The sequence below is a fragment of the Gadus morhua genome, chromosome 1 (genome assembly GCF_902167405.1).
Source record: "Gadus morhua chromosome 1, gadMor3.0, whole genome shotgun sequence".
Classification (NCBI taxonomy): domain Eukaryota; kingdom Metazoa; phylum Chordata; class Actinopteri; order Gadiformes; family Gadidae; genus Gadus; species Gadus morhua.
This window is the reverse complement of record NC_044048.1, coordinates 10,384,118-10,408,325: the sequence shown is the minus strand read 5'-3', so window position 1 is coordinate 10,408,325 and position 24,208 is coordinate 10,384,118. Positions and strand designations below refer to the sequence as shown.

The 24,208-nt window shown below is 40.5% G+C and overlaps 5 protein-coding genes across 10 annotated transcripts; 3 read left to right on the top strand and 2 right to left on the bottom strand.

Annotated features, from left to right (window-relative positions):
* Positions 1 to 2,036: 2,036 nt before the first annotated feature.
* Positions 2,037 to 6,886, bottom strand: LOC115550294 (solute carrier family 17 member 9). 2 transcript variants are annotated; one of them, XM_030365169.1, is made up of 13 exons: positions 6,647 to 6,886; positions 6,361 to 6,558; positions 6,100 to 6,239; positions 5,779 to 5,878; positions 5,551 to 5,675; positions 5,309 to 5,405; positions 5,110 to 5,206; positions 4,880 to 4,967; positions 4,759 to 4,793; positions 4,421 to 4,536; positions 3,311 to 3,366; positions 3,186 to 3,215; positions 2,037 to 3,004 (listed from the first exon to the last, which is right to left on the bottom strand). In XM_030365169.1, exons 1-13 carry the CDS (start codon positions 6,754 to 6,756, stop codon positions 2,838 to 2,840), a joined length of 1,359 nt encoding a protein of 452 aa, XP_030221029.1. In that variant the 5' UTR covers positions 6,757 to 6,886; the 3' UTR covers positions 2,037 to 2,837. The 2 variants fall into 2 exon arrangements, 1 of the variants encoding a protein (XP_030221029.1); XR_003977882.1 differs by lacking the exon at positions 2,037 to 3,004 and having other exon boundaries at positions 3,191 to 3,215; positions 3,516 to 4,536.
* Positions 6,887 to 7,010: 124 nt separating this feature from the next.
* On the bottom strand, positions 7,011 to 9,522 carry LOC115550318 (glucose-induced degradation protein 8-B homolog). 5 transcript variants are annotated; one of them, XM_030365240.1, is made up of 6 exons: positions 9,433 to 9,490; positions 9,317 to 9,341; positions 8,911 to 9,038; positions 8,587 to 8,783; positions 8,132 to 8,329; positions 7,011 to 8,039 (listed from the first exon to the last, which is right to left on the bottom strand). In XM_030365240.1, exons 3-6 carry the CDS (start codon positions 9,026 to 9,028, stop codon positions 7,866 to 7,868), a joined length of 687 nt encoding a protein of 228 aa, XP_030221100.1. In that variant the 5' UTR covers positions 9,029 to 9,038; positions 9,317 to 9,341; positions 9,433 to 9,490; the 3' UTR covers positions 7,011 to 7,865. The 5 variants fall into 5 exon arrangements, with proteins under 5 accessions (XP_030221100.1, XP_030221091.1, XP_030221128.1 ...); XM_030365231.1 differs by having other exon boundaries at positions 9,317 to 9,522; XM_030365268.1 differs by having other exon boundaries at positions 8,132 to 8,326; positions 9,317 to 9,522.
* A 2,229-nt stretch (positions 9,523 to 11,751) lies between these two features.
* Positions 11,752 to 16,283, top strand: LOC115550350 (dnaJ homolog subfamily C member 5). The gene is made up of 5 exons (XM_030365290.1): positions 11,752 to 11,971; positions 12,946 to 13,077; positions 13,173 to 13,386; positions 13,761 to 13,932; positions 14,052 to 16,283. The coding sequence occupies exons 2-5, from the start codon at positions 12,965 to 12,967 to the stop codon at positions 14,156 to 14,158; spliced, it is 606 nt and encodes a 201-aa protein (XP_030221150.1). The 5' UTR covers positions 11,752 to 11,971; positions 12,946 to 12,964; the 3' UTR covers positions 14,159 to 16,283.
* Positions 16,284 to 17,319: 1,036 nt separating this feature from the next.
* Positions 17,320 to 21,141, top strand: LOC115550339 (tumor protein D54). Its single transcript, XM_030365279.1, has 9 exons — positions 17,320 to 17,464; positions 17,869 to 17,972; positions 18,489 to 18,637; positions 18,863 to 18,910; positions 19,439 to 19,540; positions 20,100 to 20,126; positions 20,506 to 20,541; positions 20,724 to 20,772; positions 20,862 to 21,141. The coding sequence occupies exons 1-9, from the start codon at positions 17,452 to 17,454 to the stop codon at positions 20,952 to 20,954; spliced, it is 621 nt and encodes a 206-aa protein (XP_030221139.1). The 5' UTR covers positions 17,320 to 17,451; the 3' UTR covers positions 20,955 to 21,141.
* A 673-nt stretch (positions 21,142 to 21,814) lies between these two features.
* Positions 21,815 to 24,118, top strand: LOC115550377 (pancreatic progenitor cell differentiation and proliferation factor A). Its single transcript, XM_030365322.1, has 5 exons — positions 21,815 to 22,034; positions 22,983 to 23,080; positions 23,291 to 23,368; positions 23,481 to 23,574; positions 23,691 to 24,118. Exons 2-5 carry the CDS (start codon positions 23,026 to 23,028, stop codon positions 23,845 to 23,847), a joined length of 384 nt encoding a protein of 127 aa, XP_030221182.1. The 5' UTR covers positions 21,815 to 22,034; positions 22,983 to 23,025; the 3' UTR covers positions 23,848 to 24,118.
* The last annotated feature ends 90 nt before the right edge of the window (positions 24,119 to 24,208 follow it).

The following is a 24,208-nucleotide window of genomic DNA, read 5'->3' as shown; positions in this document are numbered from 1 at the left end:
ATTTCTACCCCTTACCCCTTCCCCCTCCCCCTTGTTTTGAAGGGGGAAGGGGTAAGGGGTAGAAATGGGATTGGGCCTAAGTATCATTGTTGCAAGTAAACAAAGGGGAGATATATTCCACATTGTGCTAGAGAGCAAACTTCAGCAATATCCTGATTGTTTTATTTGGTGTCATAGATCCAGTGTTTCATCTTATACATGCACTTGGCATATATACAGAGCATTAAGAAAACATAGCTCAGTTGAGAACGATGAAACATATGATGCAAACACCAAACAATGTCACAGGACTGACACTGAAGAGTTTGACTTTAGGAAACCTTGTTTGATTTGTGGATTAATATATGAACCAAAGAAACCAGAGAGATAGATCAGTGGAAAAGGTATTCAGCTACGAGTTATCTCCGGTTCTTGCTTCTTTGTTTGATGAGTATGGCTGCATGCAGAACGTTGAAAAGTCAGTCGGTACATAGATGTGGATAGATCGTAATACATATTTCGAAGCAGTAGATGGGAACACGTTGCTACATCGCATTGAGGGGCCAAAACATGGGACTGTAAAATCTCTTGCAGAAAATTTGAGAATTTTAACGGCAGAGAAGCTGCTGCAGTAAAACCCCATGAAGACTTTATCATATTTGATAAATACATAAGTGATTCCATCAAGTCCAACGAAAGAGAGAGGAAATGCAAACGCTTGTCATGTCCAAACTTTAGTAGTGGTTCGATATGACGACACAGATGTTTTTTTCTGTTCTGATATTTTTACTGGAAGTGGAAGCCAGTAAGAGTGGCATTGAGATGAAGAGTGGTGGGCAATATATTGACGTAAATGCTTCAGCAGAGAATCAATGGTAAAGATTTACTCAGAATGCATGCCGTCACTGGTGGTGACACAATATCTTACCCCTTCAGGTGCGGGAAATGTCTTTGTTAAAAAAATACATGATCTAGGCTTGCACTTACTTGGTGATCAATCAGTCCATATGATGGACCTAACCACAGAATGCAGATTTTTTTTTTTGCCCTATGGGGCAAATTCTTCCTCATTTAACGCACTATGGTGTCCCTACAATATCTCAACTTCCCACAAAAACGCACACCGAGAATACAAGCTCTACCTCCAATGGATGAATCCTGTTTTCCCCATGTTCTCAGCTCATTCGCAAATGATATGGAAAGCTGGTGAAACATCTGTAAGTCCAAGGGTAAACATCAATGACTATGGATGGGCAAAAGCAGGATCGACTAGTCGGATTTACTAGTCATCACAATGTATGAGAGGAAATTTTAGCTGTCGGGGTTGGCTTGTCTTGTACATCATATTGTAAATGTGAGGGAAATGATGTCTGTCAAAATCCTCACACTAAATCAGCCAGTCAGCTTGATTCATGTTCAGATTTGGATGAGAGTGACGATGAAATGGAGATGTACTCTACAATTTTACTGTCATTTTTATTTTCTTTTTCTTATTACTGAGAAAGTGATGAAACGATTTGTTTGTAATGGTTCAATGGTTAAAAATAGCAAGTTCTTATGACTTTGTTGTCTTAACTTTGAGTGTCAATTAGAAAATATTGAATAATATATCATGGCCATTTGTAATCCACTTTGACCTTCAAAACCTCAAGGTCAAATATCTTTCCAATAAATGTATCATAAATAACTAAGTTGTGTCATAGATATGAATTAACTATTATTTTTAGTTTTATAACGTTCCGTTCACTTTTTTAGCAATATTTGTGAAAGTTGCATCGTCTTGATTCAAGTCAACTGTCCAGCCTGTATATACAATTATTTACTTAAGTCAAATCTATGTCCATTGATTGAGTAAATATAAAACAAGAAAATGCAATAAAACTTTGTTTATACCCAACTGTGAGGTTAACCCCCTTGGCAACCAGACTATCAGTATAGTTATTATCAATATAAATATATATTATTTTCATAGAATATATATTTCCATATTATATAACATTCTATCTATAGTTTATTTTACTAGAACATTCTTTCGTTTTGACTTCATCACACATTGGTCAGTAGTGAAGTCTTTTTTTATTTTTACATACACAATCCAACAAAATATACTATCCAGTCTGCAATCAACAACATGAGTGCTACATCTGATTCTGAAGGAGAATTCCTATGCAACCCAATTACGCCAGCTGAAGCCGCCCACTTATTTGTTTCTCTTCAGATCATACATCTGCTAGTGAAACTTTCATCTGTGAAGACCAGCAGGCAGATGACAGTTAAACCGTAGAATATTTAGCATCAATCTTCCCAGTAATTACAGACGTACAATGTACGTAATTGGTGGAGGCTAGTGACCGAATCACCTTCTATTTCATAGGAAGAGTGAAGAACACAATAGGCCCTCCCGTCGGAAGAGATTGTTGGTTGCAAGTGCATTGGTATGATCAACATGCATAAAAAAATAGTATCCCTGTAAGCAAGCCTTAGTCTGATAAAACTCAAACTGGTCAGTGCATTTTGTGCATGTCTTGTGTCCGAGTAGACATTTGACACAGTAGAATGAAATAGCGATAACATTTAGTTTCTATTGTATTCTGTTCCATTTTATGGTGATGGAATATAAAAAATACTTAATTGTTATATTCCCTGATGACAATCCCTATGAATCCCTATCCATTGCAATTACTTTGAGGTTGTTCTTGCATAGAAAAAACATGAATAGCACCATTTACACATGTATTATATTAGACATTTATAAATACTGAGATTTGTGCGGTTCATCTCACTATAGAAAAAAGTATATAAATATAGGATAATATAAAATATAATATAAAAATAGGATACCCAATCAAACGAGAGGATCAGATGACAGTGAGTCTGAGGTTGTCCTCCAGGTCCACCCGTTTGGTGTCTCCCAGCAGGAGGAAAAATCCGAGGCCTGTGATATTTAAAAGGGTCAAGAGGCTGAAGACCAACGCGTAGGACCTCATCTCGATCAGGTAGCCAGAGAAGGAAACTAGCACTACACCTAAGAGGAAGACGGACACACACACACACACACACACACACACACACACACACACACACACACACACACACACACACACACACACACACACACACACACACACACACACACACACACAGTGTTTAATAATAGTTTCTCCAAACAATTTCACAGGAATGTTTTCATTAATTCTCGGACATACCCATGAAGGCACTGCACATATTCATGAAACCTGTTGCAAATAAGAATGAAAGACGTCAGAGATGTAAGCGGGGAAACTCCTAATGATACACAAAGAAGAAAGAACAAAGGTCCTTTATGACCTACCATAGAGAGCGCCGGCGTACGATGGGGCGAGGTCCTGCACGTTGACGGACACGCCGCTGGTGAACACATCAGGGGTTAGGAACCATTTCATTATTCACATGTAAATGTAGAATCAATTCACAGAGCAGACACCATCGTCCAAAATGGACAGGAGAAAAGTGAGAACAATCAAAGTATACAATAAAAATTGGACTACATATATTACCTGAGGATTAGGTTGCTATGCTTCCTGATTCCTCACAAAAGCAGGATGGCTGTGGTTTTCAAAGTAAGGGTAACTTTTGTACTGTTTCTTGGCAACAACAGCAACACCAAGTAATGGTTAAAGGTGTAAGGGTGTGAGTTTGATCCCTTAAGCAAGATGCCTCACCCTACCTGCTGCATAAGCAACTTCTGTTACAGCCAGTGGCTTTGGATAGAAGGTACATGAGTTTAATATAATATGACATAGAACAGCTATGTAATAAAAGCATATAGTTGTACTCAAAGAACATTTAGGCCCAATCCCATTTCTACCCCTTACCCCTTACCCTTACCCCTTCAAAACAAGGGGGAGGGGTAAGGGGTAGAAATAGGATTGGGCCTTAATCTACATCGAGAACATTTGCACTATATATATGCAAATATAAAAGTAACATTTGTCCTACACAGCTGGGAGACAGCAGTCTTTATGGAGCCGCGTAGCTCATTCTCACCCTGGAGAACTGCTCGGCAACAAAAAAAGCCTTTAACAATTTATGCCACCATTTTGAGGTGACATTTAATAACCAGCATTAGTAAATGGCTGAGAGAAGGATGGCATTACAACAGTGGCAAAGTCTGGGCGTAGAGTTCTATCCTCAGCCAAGGGTTGATAGATAATTACAGCAAGGTGCAGCAAGGTATGCATAGGGTCAAAAACATGACACCAAGCTATGTGACTCAAGCCTCTTGAAAACAAATGAGTAAACAATTTCAGTTTTAAGGAAAGCCTCTGCCTATGGTAAGGACACAGCATTCCACATATGTCCCAAGAAACATGTTCAATTTAAAAAACACAGGCCGGTCAAAACGGGAAAGGGCATTGCCAACGGTCAACACATATTGACCGGCCGTCTTTGAACTACACACCTGCTGCTGAAGGTGCTGAGGCCCAGGACGGCAGAGATGGTCAGCAAGGTGGAGGGGAAGGATATAGGACTACACAGGAGGAGGATGAACACACTCGACAGGCCCATGGCTAGGGACTGAGCAGTCAAACAAAGGAGCACAGGGTTATGGGCGGAATAATCACCCCAGGCATGGGCAGGATGGGGGTGGTGAGTAACATATAATGGAGTTATTGTTTGAACACATTCCAATTGAGGTAATGTTAAGATACAATAGGAATGCAGATAGTGGCCAAACAGCTTACAGTTAAAATAATGTACATTGTGTGTCTCATTGTGTGCATTGTAAAGTTGAGTTACCTGGTTTATTTTCCTTACAGATGTCCGACAATATCCTAAAGTAAGAGAACATTGATTCACGTTTAAGATTCTGTTACTTTTGTTCCTTAAACATTGTCAAACTAAATGGGAAAATACGCACCTCTGTTGCTGAGGAATTCTGAAAGGTATCCTCCACACAAGGAACACAGGAACGCAACAAGCCACGGGATTAGATTATACACCCATTCCTAAAGGGAGTACACAGTGAGAAAGGTCACGCCACAACCATTTTGCATTGCTTCCATGTGACATTAAGCAAAACTATATCTACCACATAACAGCCTGCCGGAAAATACTTGAAGGTGTTACAACCGAATAAGAAGGTAATACCGTAGCATCTGGGAAGCTATCTTTGAAGAATGCGGGCAGCCAGGAGAGCAGCGTGTAAGAACTGCCGCCGTGACACATGTGAGCGAACACCATGGCACTGGGGGAGGCAGGGAGACAGCAGGTAGTGTGAGTGAGACTCTTACAGGAGTGCGAAAAGGCCACGTTAAGATGAAGGAGGAGGAAAGCACTTTGAACATACCACACAGGTCTCTTCTTCAGAAAGCCCAGCCAACGGAATCTGGAGAAGCTCCGGTATGAAACCTTACTTGAGAGTAGATTTTTTGGAAGCAACTGCCCTAGGTGACACAAAAGGACACAGGACATGTTAGATTGACAGCATTGACGCAGGGAATGAGCGATGCCATTTTGAACAAAAATTCACTGCACGGGAACGGCCCAAACATGTATTCATCAATCCCGCAATTATAATGGATGCCTTGCCTTTCAAAAGACACTGCCACACGATGACTGCCCAGAGTCCAGCCAGTAAACCAGTGGCATAGAAGACCATCTCCCAGCCGTACCAGTCTAGCAAAAGGGAACCAGCCCCTCCAACCACCAATGTTCTGAAACAAATTGAATACTTGCAAAATTAACAATGCATTTGGGCATGTATTTAAAGATTGTGTGTTCTTCAAGTGCATAAGGGGAGAGAGTCATTTCTCGTACCCAAGATAGCAACCACTTCCGGCAAGGCTTATCAAGAAAGGTCTTTCTTCTTCCACAACACGCTGAGAGCAAAGGCTGGACACAGAGGGATAGAAGACACCTGCAAGAGAATGACTCTCACTCACTCTAAGGTTTGCATGTGTCTAAAGGGGCATTAACAAGGGAGATAGTTTGAGGGAACATAAGTCAATTGTGACCGATACAATTCATCCTATATGTATTATTTTTGAGGACTTCACGTACATTAATTAAGACATCCCTTCCCCAAAATGATTGATATTTATTTTGTCTAAGACAGAACAATGTTTTACCAGTACTGACCCTGTAACAGTCCCATAAGGAATCTTCCTATTGTCATGGCAGTCACAGAGTGAAGTTGAAAATGTCCAAGTAGAGGCGTAGCGGCTGTGATCACAGCCCAGGAGGCTGTTGAGAAGAATAAGATCCTCTCTCCTCCAACTCTGATTTTTGATAGGAAACCCCAAACATATTGACGTCAACGCTGGTCAAAAAGACATGCTGTATCATTTGAGGTTCTCTGGGCTAAGTTAAAGATAGAAGGTAACTGAATCATGGTCTAACTTGTCACTGGCGTGTCCCCCCAGGATCTGTGTTAAACAGTAGCCCCAGTAGAAGCCTCCGAGAACCAGGCCCATCTCTGTCTTGCTCCAGTGAAATGTTGCCGCCATCGAGACAGCACAGACGGGCATGGCCATCCTCGCACAGTAGAGTAGCGAAGTGCCAAGCAGCAGCATCAGAGTCCATTTTCTAGCTAGTGGTCTAGGAGCATAAAGATGTAAATCAAGGCCTAGTATGTAACAGGGTAAAACTTCAGCAAAGTAGTCAAACAAGGACAAAGAAAACTCACCTGGGCCACAAATGTTTGCCCGCTTGAGAAGGCTCAGTATAATTATTTTTCGTCTTCAGGTGTAGATCAAACGTGTTATTACAATTTTCTAGCTCGCGACAGTCCGCCATTCAGTACATACAGTTTGTCTCTGTCCGTGCCTAAGCACTCTCTCCAGCATTGAAGAGGTTTGTTAAAGTATGCGGAGTAGTTGCCAGACTGCCGCAGGCGAACCAGTCTGACAGGTACAACTTGTGGGGACAAACTCAGCCTGCGGTGATTTGCTGTAAAGGCTGCAGTGAAGAAGAAACACGTCAGGGACTACGTGGCAGAATGCAAATATTAACAAGCGGCTCAAACAACAAAACACAAAAAAATAAAAGTATGATTTGCAAGTTTTGTTGGTTTATTTTAATATTTGGAAATCTCTTAAAAATGTTGAATAATAAAAGGGATGTGAACTTTATGGGGAACACCATTTGTAAACAATATCTACAACGAGGCTCAAACATACCAGCAGCAAGAATAAACGTTCAAAATAAAACAAAAAAGAACTAGTTTCCAGTGTGTGTGTGTGTGTGAACACACACACAAGCATTTTGTTAAAGTTACTGCGAATAACAAATGGTAAATACAATTACTGAAAATAAACATTGCAGCTGAAATAATTCCAATGCCAGTCTGATGTACTAGTTTTCCAAACCCAATACCCAACGTTACAACCAACCATAATCATAGGGTGGGGCTGAATATTGTGTGTATAAAGCACACTTATACATGTCAAAAAGCAAGTCTTACAAATCTTCCATTCAGCATCATAATAATTAAGAATTGATCAAACCACACAGTATAATTATTTCCATTTGAAATCCAACTTCCATACTGTAACAAATCTGAAGCCTTGTTGGGCGAAAGTATTTATAAAAGGAATTGGATGCCATTTCAGACACATTTATATCATAAATGGTGCTTTATAATATATGAATAATACTATGTAAGCCTGTGTGTATAAGTTGAAGTGGTGATAAAGAATGATTCAAAATGATCTCTTTAGGAATCAAGAAAGGACATAGAATTAAATATTGTTGACAGTTTGCCCAAGGAACTTCCCTGTTATAAATACAACGATCATAAAGAATTCCTTCTCTTTATGCATTACATTATGAGTTACCTGGTCAACACACAGTCACTGACTGTTTATAAATTAGGGGTATAGAAAGAGTGGCTGTTGTTGAATTTTTCACTTAGGATCCTCAATGGTGCCCTTGCTAAGGTCAGTCATCTTGGGGTACTTGACTTTCTTCTGATCCAACTCGTTTTGAGCCCAGAGCAGCAATTTAAGCAGTTTAGCCAGCTTGGGGGTCGACTCCCTGTTTTCATAGTCCAGCACAGCTTGATTCACTTCACTCCACACCTGCACATTAAGAAATATCTTGCTATTAAAATCATCTAAACAACCAAGTGGAGGTCTATGATGTGCAGCCACAGTATTGATACCCATCTCACCTTTTGGCGCTGCATCATGTTCAGCAGGTCTCCAAATGGAGAATCTTCTGGGTTGTCAAAGGCCAGGAGGGCCAGCGTTCTCTCCATCTCTGTCAGACACTCTCGACTCTCCTCCCCCTGCTCGGCCAACTGTGTCTGGGCAAACTCCAGCGCTGACTCAGTCTCCCTCAGACGGATTAACTCAATCAGGTGCTGCTGCTTTAGGATGCAAAGAATATGTAAAGTAAGATTTGAGTTTATCAAGCCTTTAGCTTATTTTTTCCTTAACAGCCAATGAGAACCCTTTGATGATACCAACAGGGGGAAGGGGAAATTACCAGCACATATTAGCACACAAGTTTCACAGGGTTGGAGAGCTGGGGCTCACTTCCTCTTGATCACGTGATAACTCCCATCTCATAGTACTACATATAATAATTATCCCATGTAAATTGTCACCTGACTGGTAGACATACCTGCAGATGGAAATACAAGTAACGGTTGGTGTCTAGCAACTCTGGATGTAAGCTATTGATGAGAGCGATGGCTTCCTGTATCTGCCCCTTCAGGATCATCTCCCTGATCTTTATCCTCTCATCCAGGGAGTCCAGGTCTACACTGGGTTCAATTCCAGACTCCAAGCGAAACTTCTCTGCAGCCTCCTTAAATCCCTCTTGAAAAAAAACAAAAATACAAAGAGAACAAAATGATTGAAGCTCTCTGACTCTCATCCCCAAAATAAGAATATGGGTAAACAATGGTGAAGTGAGAACCATGGTTGGGAAGCCCTGACCCCTTACCTGTTACAAGGTAATTCATTATAAGTCGATTCATATCTGCTCTCTGAATGTGCACATTATTCAGCTTGTCCATCCACTCCTCCTTCGTGATGTCCTCTGGCTTTTCGGCATAACTCATCCTTGAAAACCTGCACAGTGTGGAAATGTCATTGTGAATATGAGCAAGAATGAAACAGCTTGGTCGCACTTGGTCTCTAAACATACTGGCCTAAAGAAAATATATCTGAACATAAAGCAATGAGCAAGTAAAGAAATTTTTTTTCAATGCGACTAACCATACTTGGTTGGGATTACGTATCTAAAGTCGCCCTCATCTTCAATCCATTGGGACACCAAAACAAACTCATTTCTCCACTCTTCTAACGCCACAGCTAGTTAGCTGTCTGTGTGTTTCTGTCCAACCTACCGTGTAAAACAGTCCAACGAATACCCTTACAGGCGCACGCAACAAAACATAAAGTTATTCATAAGATTAGTTTTATAATGATTTAAATATATATATTACGGTTAACCAATATATACCTTTTAGCCAAGCTAGCCTTTCTAGCTAATAATAGTCCAATCTCGCGATACCAGAACCCCGGCCGGTATCTCCCCTATTGGCTGAGAAAATGATGTCATGGTTGCCAAGGCGCGGTGACCGATCAAATACTTATTCGGGTTATTTCTATAAAATAGGATATCTATCATACATATCTTCTTCTATCATGCATAAAAATCTATTGAATGGCATCATTACATTATATCTATGACTTGGTTTATCTTCTTTTGTATTCTTATTATATTATGCAATAAACAATTCATTGTTTCTATATTATAAAATGTTCAATAGACATTGGCCTACTCATTGATTCAAATGCATTAGGTGTGGGCTCAAGACCTTGGTCAATGCTCAAATATTACTGATGTTTGAGTTTACTAATGATATCAATCAATCATAGGGTCAATAGTTTAATTGTTTATTTGCTTATATAATAATAATAATAATAATAATAATAATAATAATAATAATAATAATAATAATAATAATAATAACAATAATAATCATCATCATTGAATTGATATAGCGTTTCAAGTACACAAAGTGATTAACAGTGAAGGGGGGGAACTCACTAACCACCACCAGTGTGTAGCACCCACTTGGGTGATGCCCGGCAGCCAACCAGGTTGAGGTGGAGAGTGAGGGAATTAATGAATCAACCAATTATACAGGGATGATTAGGGAGCCAGATTGAATGAGCCTTGTTGGGCAGTTTTAGCAAGGAAGAGTGTATTGTGCATTGCACAATACACTCTTCCTGGCTTTAAGACTGCAAAATCACTATGAATTTCAATGTATCTGTATTACCGAAAGGATATGTATTAGATACATCTGGATACACCTACATATGAGAACCCCTGATGCCCTGATAGTTTATTATGCTTTATTTCTGATTGTAGTTATGGTTAGATTATGGTTATAGGTGGTTCTATAAGGGTATATTGCATTTGTTATTTTAATTTTTATATTAATAGGGGAGACCATTCTGTCACTTTTCTTTGCTAAATAAAGGCCTATTTCCACTCATTTTGTTGTAAGACTCTTCTTTAGTCAGATTAGCTGGTTTGAGGGACACTGTGTCTATTACGAAATGGTCTGGTTCTATAATAAAAGGTGAGATAAGTTAGTGGCAAGTCACTCACATAGTAAGTTAGAACTTACTAAAGGCTTACTTACGCAAACAGAAATCAATAGAATAGCAGCCATAGCACAGTACACTACATCACTAAGCTAAGTGAGTATTATTATTTTTTTATTTTGGTAAAGATTGAGCATTGATTCTGGATCAGATCAGTACTTTGTTAAATTTAGTGCGTATTCATGTTTTCTTATGCATATAGTATTTATTTTGGATCCAATCACATTGCTAAGCTTTGTGAATATGCACATTTATATATGTGTGGTGAAGCTGAAGAATGGAACCTGGATCTGACCACTCCATTGTTAAGCTTGGTGAATAACACGAACCGCACCGCTCGGTGGAAAAGAGGCTTAAGCATTTCTCCATTCTGGTCTGAATGAGGTTTTGGTTCTGGAGCTGGGGATGGGTCATACAAAAAAAGCATGCTTTGTCTTCGGGCCATAACACCCACGTCTTGTAAGATACTAATTCTGCCCACGTTATCCTCAAATATCCCTGAAATAAGGTGGGCTATACTTATAGTCATGTTACCTCTTATCTGGCACCCTGTAGATCAGCTTATCATAGACTCACAATAGGGAACATCTTTGTATGTAGTCATGTTCTCTATGTTCATGATTAATGCACCTCAATTAGCGGCTAAACTTTTGAAATGAGAGGTGATTAGGATGTTGTTGTTAACAGTAAGTGGTTGGCTTTTACACTGGAGTTTATGCATTGAATAGAATGCCCACATGTAGCTTTCAATGGCAACACCTTGAACATAATATGTGCAGCACATAACAGTTGGATTCAGAGCGTTTGGAGACGCCATGGCTCAGTCTGGATGGAATTATATTAAATTATTACATTCTGATATTTTAATGAAAAATGTAATTGATACTAAGATTCTGACTAGATGAGGCAGCACAACGTTGGCTAGAAATTAAACCCATGACCCTAATCTTCAATCTGAGTTATATTATTACCCCAAAATGAAATGCTACTGACCAGCAGGTCGGTTTGCAAAACGTGTGATATATTTGCTTTGGGTACACTAGTTACCAAACGACGTAGTTTCGTGTTAAATCAGCAAATGGATGCACAGCTTCCACTGGTTCAAATGACCCGCTGGAACCATCTGAAGCTGCGTGAACCACGTGACTGCGAGCTTTTGGACCCTCCATTGACGCAACTCTATCTTTCTACGGCTCTGCGCATAGGCTATGCCTGGTGGGGTCATGGGGGGAGGGGCTTATGTATTGCTGCAGCTGGCCATGGTTGTGTGTGTGCTGGGAATCTATTAGAAAGTGGGCTGGGCAACCTTAGAGAAGCACTAGCCTATAGCTGAAATAATAGGCTGCAGGAATATTCTTCTACGTGTTAGAGGCGACTGAAAGGTAAGATCGCCTCCTCATAGATTGTATTTTTGCTCGTTGACACCCTTCCCACAATGTCCTTGAACGATAATGCTGACAATCCCTGTCCTGTCTTAAATGAAGAGCAGGCCATAAAGCAAATCAACATGGATGCTGTGCGCAAAAGCAGTGCTGCTGCTGATGCTGATGCTGCTGCTGCTGCAGAGATTATGCTTCAAGCATCGCATTTTCAAACCTTAATCCTTCATATAGATAATGTAGATCGGGCTACACATGATTAAGGCACATTTTGCAGCATATTTAGCACGGAGTATGTCCTATTTCTAATACGGTTAAAAGCTAGAAAGATTGACGGTATTTGGACATCCTAATCGGCTCCATCAAAAATATATCGTTTAGGGATCATGTGTATTTCTGGATATATGATATAGCACGTAGCACTATATCGGCATGCCTGTTGGCCTTATGTCAACGATGCGCTTGCAGTATCTGGTTGTACAGTTTTCCTGGTATGTTGTCTGTTTATTTACAATCTCCATGATGTAGGCTAATTGGATCCTTTACACTATCATGTATGTAATAGAACGAGATTGAGGAGCTGAATTGATTGTGTTTAATCAGAATAATATAGAAAATAGATTTCGCAATATCACTCTAGCTCCATTCATTCTAAAGAGCCTTAAGGCCAATTCAGCCTTCATTAGCCAGGTAGCTTTTAGCAAATTACGACGACCATTGATATACAATCCATGACATTGGACTTTTTCATTTAGGCATGATTAAAGTGCTAATCAGAAATTATTTATTTTGTTGTAAACTGTTTACTTCTCTCTCTGCTTATAAAGATAATTATAATTGACTGTAGGCCTACAAATTAAAATATATTTTGAGACACTACATCATAGGCCTAGCGCTTCATGGTCGGTTGGGCATTAGGTGTGACGCAATGCTATAGTCACGTTTTAAAAGCTGTTCTTATTTCCTGTTGTGTCCAGATTGTGGATTTAAGACACGATGACAGCAGAACAGCAGAGGCAACGGTCTCTGTCCACCGCTGGTGAATCTCTTTACCTCACGTTAGGAGTTGAAAAAGTAGCCACACCTGATGACATCAAGAGGTCTTACAGGTAAGCCATTCCGTCAAACTTACAATGTTCACCATTATCCAGGTTATCACACCTAATACTAAAAGCATAAAAATTGAACATTTTTTTCCCTCCAGAAAACTTGCATTGAAGTTTCACCCCGATAAGAATCCCGACAATCCGGAGGCTGTAGACAAATTCAAGGAGATTAACAACGCTCATGCAATTCTCAACGACCCGACGAAGCGTAATATATATGACAAATATGGCTCTCTGGGACTGTATGTGGCCGAACAGTTTGGGGAGGAGAATGTGAACACATACTTTGTCCTGTCAAGCTGGTGGGCAAAGGTAAGAAAAATTCCTCCTGGGTCGGCCAATTCAGTACACCTCCTAGTACTACTACTACTACTGCTACTAGGACTACTGCAATGACTACTCCTCCTGCTAATACTACTATTTTTGCTTCTGCTACTGCTATGACTACTCCTCCTACTATACTACTACTCCGACTATTGTACTTACACAGTATTAGTTCCGAAGGAGGAGTTGTCATAGTACTACTATAATTCTATTACTAATAATGATACTACTACTACTACTACAACGACCACCTTTGACTTCTACTACTACTACTAATAATAATAGCGACAAAACCATCCTACACAGGGGAAATGTATACTGAGTCTCCCTTTGAATCCTCCCCTCCTCCCCTCCTCCCTCAGGCGTTGTTTGTGTGCTGTGGCGTGGCCACCGGCTGCTACTTCTGCTGCTGTCTGTGCTGCTGCTGCAACTGCTGCTGTGGGAAGTGCAAGCCCCGGCCCCCCGAGGGCCAGGAGCAGGAGTTCTACGTCTCCCCAGAGGACCTGGAGGCCCAGTTGCAGTCCGACGAGAGAGGTTAAATCCTTTCCATTCCCACTCTCGTCAACGTATGTTCACCGGCTGCCAATGTGCAGACACTGGTTAATACTGACGTCGGGGGGGGGGGGTTTACCTTCTTCCTGTCTCTCACACAGAGGCTGGTGGTGACCCTATCGTGCTGCAGCCGTCAGCGACAGAGACGACTCAGCTGACGTCGGACGGTCACTATTCAACCTACCACACTGACACCGGCTTTAACTAACCTGTCTTCCTCTTGGCCCACGGTCCTGCCTGCTTCCCTGTTCCACATTAACAAGATAAAAGAGAGAGGGCCAATCTGTTTCAACTTTGGAGAGTGGTGCTCTGCACCAGGAAAGGGACACGCCAGCATGGTCCACCAAAGGAACTAATGAAGTCGTATCATTCACACCATCCCTGATTGCTCTACTAGCAATCCCCAACCCCCCCCCCACACACCCCAAACTCGATAGAAAGAAATGATTGCTTCCTTTTATGTTCGTTCTTTTGTATTTCTGCGCCTTTTACCTAGCCTCCCCCCGTCTCTGTCCTACATTTTTGAATATGGTGTGAATGCATGCACTGTTTAACAACCACTGTTTCCATTTCCTGTTTTTCATTTGTGATTTTTTTTTTTTAAAGAAAAGAAACGCAAGGCAATTTTTGTGCAATATGAGTGTCATTCACGTAAGGTGAGGTTGATGTTTTAATGCAAGACGAATAGAGGGAGGATTGGCTCAGGGAGGTGTAAAGCTTATTGTCGTTGGTGGTTTGTGCCATCGGTCACCATCCAAGAATAGAATCTACTTTTATTCACGGATTGTTCAATTTAAACTCATAATGTTATTTATTCATTGTCGTCCTTAACTCATGCCATTGTCGGACCTGTTACCTGAGGCACTGTGTTTGTTGTCTTCACTGTGCTCCCTTAACTTTGTTTTTATTGTGAGAAATAAAGATGTTAAGCTAGATAATTAGACTTAAGTCGACCAGTGTCAGTCCCCCCTTATAAATTCCTGTGTAAACCATTGGGAAGTACTGTTTTCACAGCAGGATTTGCCATATAATTTTGTCAACCATTATATTGGTACATTTTAAATTTGGGAGTGTGTTTTTAAGGTTAAAATAACAGTTGGCACAATTTCAGTTATACTGTCATATCAGTGATTTGCTCATCATCCTTAAGACACGTAAGATCTCGCTAGCCCAGTGGTAAACAGATGCTTCCTCTCCCATGTTTCTGTTAAATGATATCAATCTTCATTGCAGCACAACAAGGTGTGTTTCTTTGGATGAGTTGGCATCTATTTGGTGTTGCTTTACTTTGCCAGCACTATATGGAGCGGTTATAATAAGATCTGAAGATTAAGAAGAATATTAATATTATTGTCTACACAGGTTTACTGTACAGGTCATTTTGATTTGATTCAAGCTGTATTTACTGCATTTTGTCAGTTCCAAATTTCACCTTTTGTCTGGGAGTAAGGTAAAGACTGTAGATGGGAAAAAATAATATAACCTTACATTCATGTTTTTGTAAGGATTTGTTGTCCGTGGTTGAGAATTACCGTCATCCTAGTCTTATTTTTGTATTTTAAAAATGAATTAACTTTGACTTGATTACAATGCTGTGATGGTTTATCATTCCTGATTTATAACAGTACTTGTAAACACATATGCTCACAGTACATGTTATGTGTGAGCTAGCATTACAGGCAGCTCTGAATAGAATGACAAGATATCATTGAATATGCATATATATCATTATCACAAATTTCCATAGATGCCAAACTGTTGTCTCTTTCATACCTGTTAATAATGTGTTCTACTAGTTTACGATGGGTAAACTCCTATTGCCTACCCTCTGCTATTAAAAGTATGGGTGTTGACCTCTGTGGCCCGTTTATGAGGTTTCCTGTTAACTCTGATATAACATTGATGTACCTGTCATGGCTTTTCATTGAGATAGTGGAAATGCTACTGTAACTGTTCTAAATTGAATGCAATGTGTGTTCAGATAGCAACAAAAAAACTATGATCAGTAAAAATGGTTCCATAAAACAAAATATATAGTGTAAAGATAGTGAAATGGTTATATGATGCATTTTTTGAGTATTGTTTATTTCATTATTTGTCACATTATGGATGAAAATTGGCCATGATTTCAAGTGATATGGTGTTGTAAATTTGGCCATTACATTTTGCAAGGCATTGTTTAATGGTTCAGGTTGCTTGTACATACACTTTGCTCATATGAAGTGTATATTTCTTGACGTTTATGTTGTAGCATGGTAACTGTGTGTCTGAAAGAAAACATATGGATCATTGATCTGATTTGCTGTTGTTGAGTAAATGTTCCTGAACATTTTGGCTTGTGTCCTTTTGTTATAATATAGTTTTAAAAAAACAAACATACTAATTCAAAAAGATCAACATAATCAATAAGTTAAAAGGAAAGTTATATTTCTGATAGGGATTCAGTTGTAATACACTTTATTTATATATTTTAAAAAATAAATAATAATATGAATCCAATGATGATCCAAATTGTTCAAAGTGAGTCATATCAGAAAAACCCAAATTGAAAATGTAAACAATCAAAGAGTAGATGGTTGTTTTTATAGACAATGGTCGATATGTTTTGGGAGTAATTTCCTTTTGGCAAAAGATAAGGTTTAGAGCACCCGTGTGAAGGCTAGGTTCAATCAGCAGATGGAGACAACCCCTCATCTTATCACTTATCACTGTAGGCGTCTTTGAGTGTCTAGAAAAGCGCTAAATAAATTCAATGAATTATTATTATTATTATTATTTTACAAACATAGATACGTTCAGTAGAAAGAGGTTTGGCTTTTTAGCCATGTTAGTTTATAGTGGCCAGGCAATGGTTATGCTGTTCATAACCATTGCAGTGGAGCTTTATCCGGAAAATAAACTATCCTAATCACCACCAACGCCATAATTTTTAACATCATCATTACTTTCATCACAAACACCCAATATCACAATTCATACTTATACCAATTGGTCTTATAATAATTGGCCTAGGCTACAATTTATATATTGTGCTTAGTGTAAACCAGGATATGAGCTTCTTAATAGCAAACTATATAGGAAATGTAAAAAAAGAAAAGGAAAAAGAATAGCCTAACAATCGAATCATTTTATAACTCAATATAAATTGCATTTCCAAACTAAACTATACAATGACTCGGTGGTCTGATATAGGGTTTTAATTGGACTGGGCTTTAATGAGTTGTATTATCATGTTCTTTTTACTAAATAAAATCCATCTACATATTATTATAGTATTTATTTTGTGTTGTATTGATTCTGTTGTTATAACCATGTTGACTCGTCTGATCACCCTGAGTCTGTACTCCAGTACCCAGAGGGATGAGCATTGTTGCCAGATTGGGACCGATTTTCCGCCCAATCTGGCAACCCTTGCTGAGGGGCGCTGCGATTGGACAGTAGCAGCACGCAGCATTTGTAAGCCTCTGCGTTGTTCGAAGACGTCAAGTGAAAGTATCAAGAATGAACCGGCAAGGTAAGATGTGTCGGTAGTTAAGCGTTGGTTACAATGCACATAGATCAGTGTATCGTTAGTTAAACGAATACCGTGTATATGTGTGACCCAAACGTCTTTTAAAACTAAGCTAGCTCCATTAGTGTCAACAGGTAACGTAGCACTCCGGCTATCCAGCCCTCATTAAGGATTCAGCACCAGGGATAGCGACACGTTGCACGCGAATATTATTACACAATCTACGAATTATTCTAATTATTCTGCGAAAGAAAGTGCTATAAATGATAGAACATCATTGCTACTGTTGATGTTTTCATGGCTAAACTGAACCTGTATAACTTGCGTGTATTCCTACCACGATAGCCTACGTCGGTCGCCGATAGCAATTCCATCTTTCATAGTCAATGTAATCAATATGCTTGCAGGTTTTGGTGGTAACCCATCGATGCACATTCATCCGGGGACAACGATTAGATCTTCTGATCTAACAGAAGAAGACGTTGACGAGCTGAATGCTGAGTTAACAAGGGTAATAATTATTGAATTGTCTTAATTATAGTTTATAACTATGATACTAGTTTCGAAGGGTTGTTGTTGAAAAATGCATCAGACAATATAAATAAGCCAATGTTTTGAGAGAGCATGGCCATGGAAAGAGTTGCAATACAAGATTCAGCCCGTTCGTCATCCAAAATGTATTTTATAGAGATAAAGAAGTGCAGAGGAAGGTATAGTTTGTATAGTTGGCAAGGCATAGTGTGGGGTGTGCATCGACCTGGGGTCCAAACTAGTGGAGATGAGAACAATGTAGCGTGTCCATAAAGGTTTGCATATAAGTTACACTGGGACAATACCATGGACAATGGCTGGAGCCCAAACTCATGCATAGCAAGGCATTTTTACTACAGGCCACATATAATTTCTTTCCATTCCATCTGCAAATGCTGAAGAACATGAATTTATATATGCTGAGTTGGGCATAGCAAGGTTTTATATCTGCTGAGTAATAAATAACATGGCTTTATATCTGCTGAGTGATGTATAGGTGGAAGATGAGATCCAGACTTTGCGACAGGTTCTTCTGGCAAAAGAGAAATATGCAATGGACATCAGGAGACAACTAGGCACGACGCCGCTCAACAGCATCAAGAACAACCTGGCCAAGGGATGGCAAGACGTGCAGACCTCCACCCCGTAAGCACACGACCCGGTCACAGATCATCACATTTATAACGCAGCATGGTCGAATACCTGATTCTGATTGGTCAATAACGTTCCATGCGTTATTATTATTTTCCAATAAACGGACAGCCTGTCGTGGTTTATATCTCATATATTGGTGTGGTTTGGATGCGTTAACTTTAAATAATAGATTACTAATATGTTACATTATTAGCAAACCTTGCATTTGTTTTACAGATATATGACAGCCGCTACAACTTTAGACGACATCAGTAACTCCAACGCGTGAGTTTTGACATCATATCTTGTTGTTCTACTGGGGCTGGTAACCTGTGAACCCTTGGGAACAGGTGATAGGATTAAGGTACAATTGGATCAGTGTCCTGTTAATAGCACAATAGCCTCACTGAGCAGAAGTAGCTGGGGTATTACCTATCATTGTGTAGCGTCTTACCCTAGCTATCTTTGTTGAATACTGGGAATGGTTAACCTAGAAATTGTAAATGCTTACACATTTCTATAAATATCTTTAATGTACCAACAGCTATATATTGTTTCTATTTGTTTTGAAAAATGCACTTATTGTAAATTGCTTAGGATAAAAGCGTCTGCTAAATGCCCTAAATGTAAATGTATAACTAGCAAGTTGTATTTGTGCATGGTTCGAGTGTGTGTCCAAATGTGTGTGTGTGTTTGTGTGTGCGTTTGTGTGTGTGTTGTCGGTTTGTGTTCACCATGTCCTCCTCACACCAGTATCAGAACTTTCCTTGGTTCGCGCCCCACTGAGCCCTATCTTCTGCATGGTGTGTATAGATATAAGAGGACCCAGGAGTCGCTCTCCTATGCCGGCCAGGTGACCACTGCTGCTCTGTCTACTGTGGGAGTTTCCATCACCAGGAGGCTTGCAGATATGAGGTGCTGAGAGTGCTCTCATCACCAGTGCCTGTATTTCCAGTTTCACTTCATTTTGAATGCAGTCACATTATTCAGTATCATCAAACTAATAACGTTTAAAACCCCACAAGCCTTCAAATATAATTTCAACATTTCACTTTGTTCTTAGTCACACACATACGCATACACACACACATACACACACCTACACACACACGCACACACACACACACACACACACACACACACACACGCATACACACACACACACACGCACACACACACACACACACACACACACACACACATACACACACACACACACAAGCACACATGTCTCCACTCCAACATGACCCATTGTGTCTCTCATTCACGATTCATCTTACTAATCCTGTCATGTCATGTTGGCTGAGCCAGTAAGTTCATGCCAATCTCATTACACGGTTGCATATGAAGTTGCGCCACATGGCATTATGACTGTGGCGTTCTCGACTCAGATGGGGACGAAGCTGCTGATGAAGGAGTCTGTGAACTCATGTGTCATGTCCTTCTCTCCTCCCTAATGCTGCTGACCAATCAGAACTCTAGCCCTTCCCAGCTCAGCCCGGTAGGATTTACCTCATTGTGTACTACTATGAAGATAGTGGTTAATCTATTATTTTTTATATATATATATGTATTATTAATATTATATTATGTATGCTATATACAAAGTATATTATGTAACCTACATATCATGGATGTAATATGCAATAGACTGTAGTATTATCTATGTTTTGTAGTGCCCTTTCTGACCAGGATATAAATTGTATCTTGTGTCTGCGATCCCAACAGAGCTGTGATTCAGAATGATGTTGTCTTCTGCTGACGTAGTCCAGTGCCCTTGTTCTCGGCCTGTTGTTGATGTTGATCCGGCGGTGGCTGCTGTACTGCTTATCCCTGTTTTGTGTCTTGGTCTTTCCATGTGCTCCCTCACGTCCACACAGACCCCTGGCCCACAGCATCAGTGTTCCTGCCATGAGGTAATGCTGAATGCTCAGGGCAACTGTTTAACCGTCTCAAATCAATGTTCTTTTAGAGCACAATTATTTTATCAGGAGTCCCTGGGACAATTATGTTCATATGCTTATTTGGTATTTCACTTTTCTTGTGGATAAAATAACTCGCCATAAACATGATACATATCTGTATTTATCCCATGTAGACCCTCCTCGACTTTCAGGTCTTTTGAAGAAATGGTTGGCAGTGTTAAGGTCAGTTTTAAGGCCTTTTAAACAGACACAGTGTATTGTGTGTATGCATAAACAGCAGCTCTCGTCACGGTTCACTGTAACTCCCTCAGGATAAGGTGGCAGGTGGTCGAGGAGACGGAGGAAACACGTCAGGGTTTGAGAGGCCCTCTTCCCGTCGCACCTCGAGGGACGGGCCCTTCTGAGAGCGGAGCAGAGGATGGACTGTTTGTTTTGAGATAATCTCCTTGATGCGTTGTCTGCATCCCAGCTAACAATCGGAGGTTCTAAAAGTGTTCATTCAGATTATAAGTGAACAGTATATTAATTAGTCAATAATATATATGAAGGAGTGTGTGTTTGTGTGTGTGTGTGTGTGTGTGTGGGGGGGGGGGGGGGGGGGGGGGGGTCTCTTATGTGTTAAATAAACTAGTGTAAACCCATTCATCTTAATACATTATTTGACCGAAAAGTATTTTTTGTACTTTCACATTTTTCAATTAAAATTGGTTGAAAAGTGAACGGCATTTTGTGACTTCTTGAAGTCGAAACTAAGTGAATGCAGTTTGTAATTGTATGGCTATTTAAAGATATAATTATTAACAATATAGGGCATATTATATTAACTCTTTCAAATTAAACATTTTATGTATTTTTATGAAAAGAAAATCGTAGGTTTTGGATGCAGCATTGGTTGTTATGATGCATTGTAATCAGTAAAAGGGCTGACTCCAATGTTGGAGCTCACCTACGCCGAGAGCTTCCCATTTTTATGTCACCAATAAAATAAATGGAATTGTCACATAGTGTTAATCAAATACAACTTAGAATAGGCCTATGCTATACTAAAGGGCTCATTATAAAGACCCCCTTAGTCCTACAACTTACAGCAGAGCAGCAGACCAGCTCTCGTACGAGGGTGGCAACTGGATTTAAAAGATTTTCTAAATCCAAAGCGAGCTGTGACATTGAGCTGCTGCACGTTTCACCAGCCATGGGACCAGACCAGTAACACGTTTTCCTGGAACACTGTTTCCCCGCCCACGTTCCCTCCCACCGCCCATGCGCCCTCCACGTGCCCCACGTCCGAGTTTATGCAACTGGTATAAAACCCGAGTGACGATCAAGGCTCAGGCATCACACAGGGACCGAGTAGAACGACAGTAAAAGGTGCAAACAGTGCCCACCAATGGGACATAAAAACAATCAGTAGATCTGAACATCAGCTTTGCCTGCCGAACCTTAACCGCCGTTTCTGCTCAAAACATCGTAGTAAAAACCAAAAGGTAAGGATCACTCTTTTTTTTTTCTTGCTATCTGGCTTTCTTTAGTGTGGCCAGTGACTATTCTCACTATTCTCTATTCACTATAGCTTCCTTATGTTAGGAGTCAGTAACAATTGTGCAGGCATATATGACCCCTGTATAGCCTACATGTTATTCAGAATGCTCGTACGCTTCTACTATGTTAGTATTTATTTATATGATCACATACTAAGTTCAACTATTCGAATGCAGAGCTCCAACACAGACTTCAGCTGAACCGCTACCATAAGGGAACCAGACAGACCAGTCAGCCGACCAGTTAGATAGCCCTATGTTTTTGTCATTTTGTTGATCTCGTCTGGGATGCCTGTGAAGTAGGTATGCCCAGAGCCATATGGAGCTCACCTGCTGTTGTTTCCTTAAACTGTCTGGAACAACTAAGCCTCTGTCTAGTTTACAGTTAACATTAGGTTGCATGGAACATTCACATATCTTTAAATATACATCCTTAAATTCTAAATATAGTAGTATTAAATTATTGCATAGCAATAGCATAATAGTAAAAGTATTACTATTACTATTTTCTATTAAGAGTTTCCACACCTAAATCATCAAGATTATATTTTGCAATGGCATAGTTATTTTTAATGACAAGACTGAATAGCCATGGACCATTGAACCAATGCCATGGCAACGTGGCCTGCTTCATGCAGCACGAGTCCATGAGAGGTGGCATGGCGTTCACTGAATCCACACACAGTCCAGTTATTTGAGTCAGGAGAAACCAGATTCCCTGGTGGCGGCTGGGGATGCACTCCATATGTCTGAGGAGTGAGAGGGAAATGATGAGCAGATCAAGTATTTGGCCGCACCTTGTACTGTGAAGGTTTTCCCCACAGGACAAGTGTGGCAACTTTATTTCCCCCACAGTGTTATTAATAAACTATCATTCTGTTCTTTCCCCCTCAGTCTTCCATCTTTACGCGGTTTCACACCAACAAGGTCGGACAAAATGGCAGCAATTCCATCAACTGGCTCCCTCATCGCCACTCACGATTACTACAGAAGTGAGTGACAAGGCGTCCATTTTATCATGCTCTACTGCTCTGAGAGTCTGGTTTAACAAGACTGGTTTTATGCGAAATATAATTGTTTGCTTTTTATTATTCCCGGCCAATCTGTATGTGCCGTCCTTTCTCTGGATGATGGTTGACCTTATTATACGAGTGCACCAGAACATTCAGCTGATGGGAAATGTGTCCCCACCTTGTTTTCAGGGCGCATAGGGTCCACTTCCAGCAATAGCTCCTGTGGCAGCGCAGAGTACAGCGGCGAGGTCATTCCACACCACCCAGGTAGGCAGCAAGTCCAGTCAGCCGGCACTTGGTCATATCTGTGTCATATCTGGGTTCAACCCGGCCCGGTGTTTGAGTTGAGCCTTATCTGTGGTCCGCTCTGTTATTTCAGGTCTGCCGAGACAGGACTCCGGTCACTGGTGGTCTTCTTTGTTCTTCGGGAAGCAGAACCAGACCGCCATGCAGAACGGCTCCGACTCTCAAAAGTAAGTTGGTTTGAGTTTGCAGTGTTTTGGAATCGAGGAAAAAAAAAAAAGGACCTTGTCTGATTCCAGAGATCCGCCTGTTGACACTGACCGCGTGTCCTCCCGTGTCGTTTCAGGAACGGCGTCTACACGGTCACCAACGGGGAGATCACCTGCATCGCTCAGGAGATGGTCCGCAAGAGACAGCTCAGTGAAAGCAGTGATTTGGGGAGGTTTGAGGCGACGACGACAGCAGCCTCCCCTCCGACGTCCCCCCCGACCGCTTCCTCCTAGATTCCAGTGGCTCCCCCCCGCCCCCCCGCCCCCGCCCAGCCCAGCGTCCAGCAGCCGGCCGACGCACTCACATAGTCCTTCACCAGGAGATGGAGTCCCCGGCTGGCATGCTCCCAGCCCCTCCTCTCTTTGTTTGTCTTTATATATATATAGAGAAAGATATTTACTATATTTTTTATCTTGACCAAAAACAGTCAAATATTTTAAAGCTTATTTCCACTTTTTACACTGTTCATTTTGCTGGCAAATAAAAAATACTTGCAGCAAACATTGCAATGTTGTGTTTTGATTTTATTCATAACAAAATCTTTACCCAGACTTGAAACCATGGCATGATTCATATTTATCCTATTACACATCA

Bases quoted from the DNA above. Each gene is read 5' to 3' on its own strand.
- LOC115550318 (XM_030365231.1), bottom strand. From the start codon at position 9,028: ATGAGTTATGCCGAAAAGCCAGAGGACATCACGAAGGAGGAGTGGATG. The intron at 8,330-8,586 runs GTATGTCTACCA...TGCATCCTAAAG, and splicing joins ACTTGTATTTCCATCTGCAG to CAGCAGCACCTGATTGAGTT. The intron at 8,040-8,131 runs GTGAGATGGGTA...CTTAATGTGCAG, and splicing joins ACATGATGCAGCGCCAAAAG to GTGTGGAGTGAAGTGAATCA.
- LOC115550350 (XM_030365290.1), top strand. From the start codon at position 12,965: ATGACAGCAGAACAGCAGAGGCAACGGTCTCTGTCCACCGCTGGTGAA. The intron at 13,078-13,172 runs GTAAGCCATTCC...TTTTCCCTCCAG, and splicing joins GACATCAAGAGGTCTTACAG to AAAACTTGCATTGAAGTTTC. The intron at 13,387-13,760 runs GTAAGAAAAATT...CTCCTCCCTCAG, and splicing joins TGTCAAGCTGGTGGGCAAAG to GCGTTGTTTGTGTGCTGTGG.
- LOC115550377 (XM_030365322.1), top strand. From the start codon at position 23,026: ATGGCAGCAATTCCATCAACTGGCTCCCTCATCGCCACTCACGATTAC. The intron at 23,081-23,290 runs GTGAGTGACAAG...CCTTGTTTTCAG, and splicing joins CACTCACGATTACTACAGAA to GGCGCATAGGGTCCACTTCC. The intron at 23,369-23,480 runs GTAGGCAGCAAG...CTGTTATTTCAG, and splicing joins GGTCATTCCACACCACCCAG to GTCTGCCGAGACAGGACTCC.
- LOC115550339 (XM_030365279.1), top strand. The intron at 17,973-18,488 runs GTAATAATTATT...AGTGATGTATAG, and splicing joins TGAATGCTGAGTTAACAAGG to GTGGAAGATGAGATCCAGAC. The intron at 20,773-20,861 runs GTCAGTTTTAAG...TAACTCCCTCAG, and splicing joins AAATGGTTGGCAGTGTTAAG to GATAAGGTGGCAGGTGGTCG.
- LOC115550294 (XM_030365169.1), bottom strand. From the start codon at position 6,756: ATGGCGGACTGTCGCGAGCTAGAAAATTGTAATAACACGTTTGATCTA. The intron at 5,406-5,550 runs GCAAGGCATCCA...TGTGTCACCTAG, and splicing joins GTGGCAGTGTCTTTTGAAAG to GGCAGTTGCTTCCAAAAAAT. The intron at 3,367-4,420 runs GTGTGTAGTTCA...TGTGTTCACCAG, and splicing joins CTCAGCACCTTCAGCAGCAG to CGGCGTGTCCGTCAACGTGC.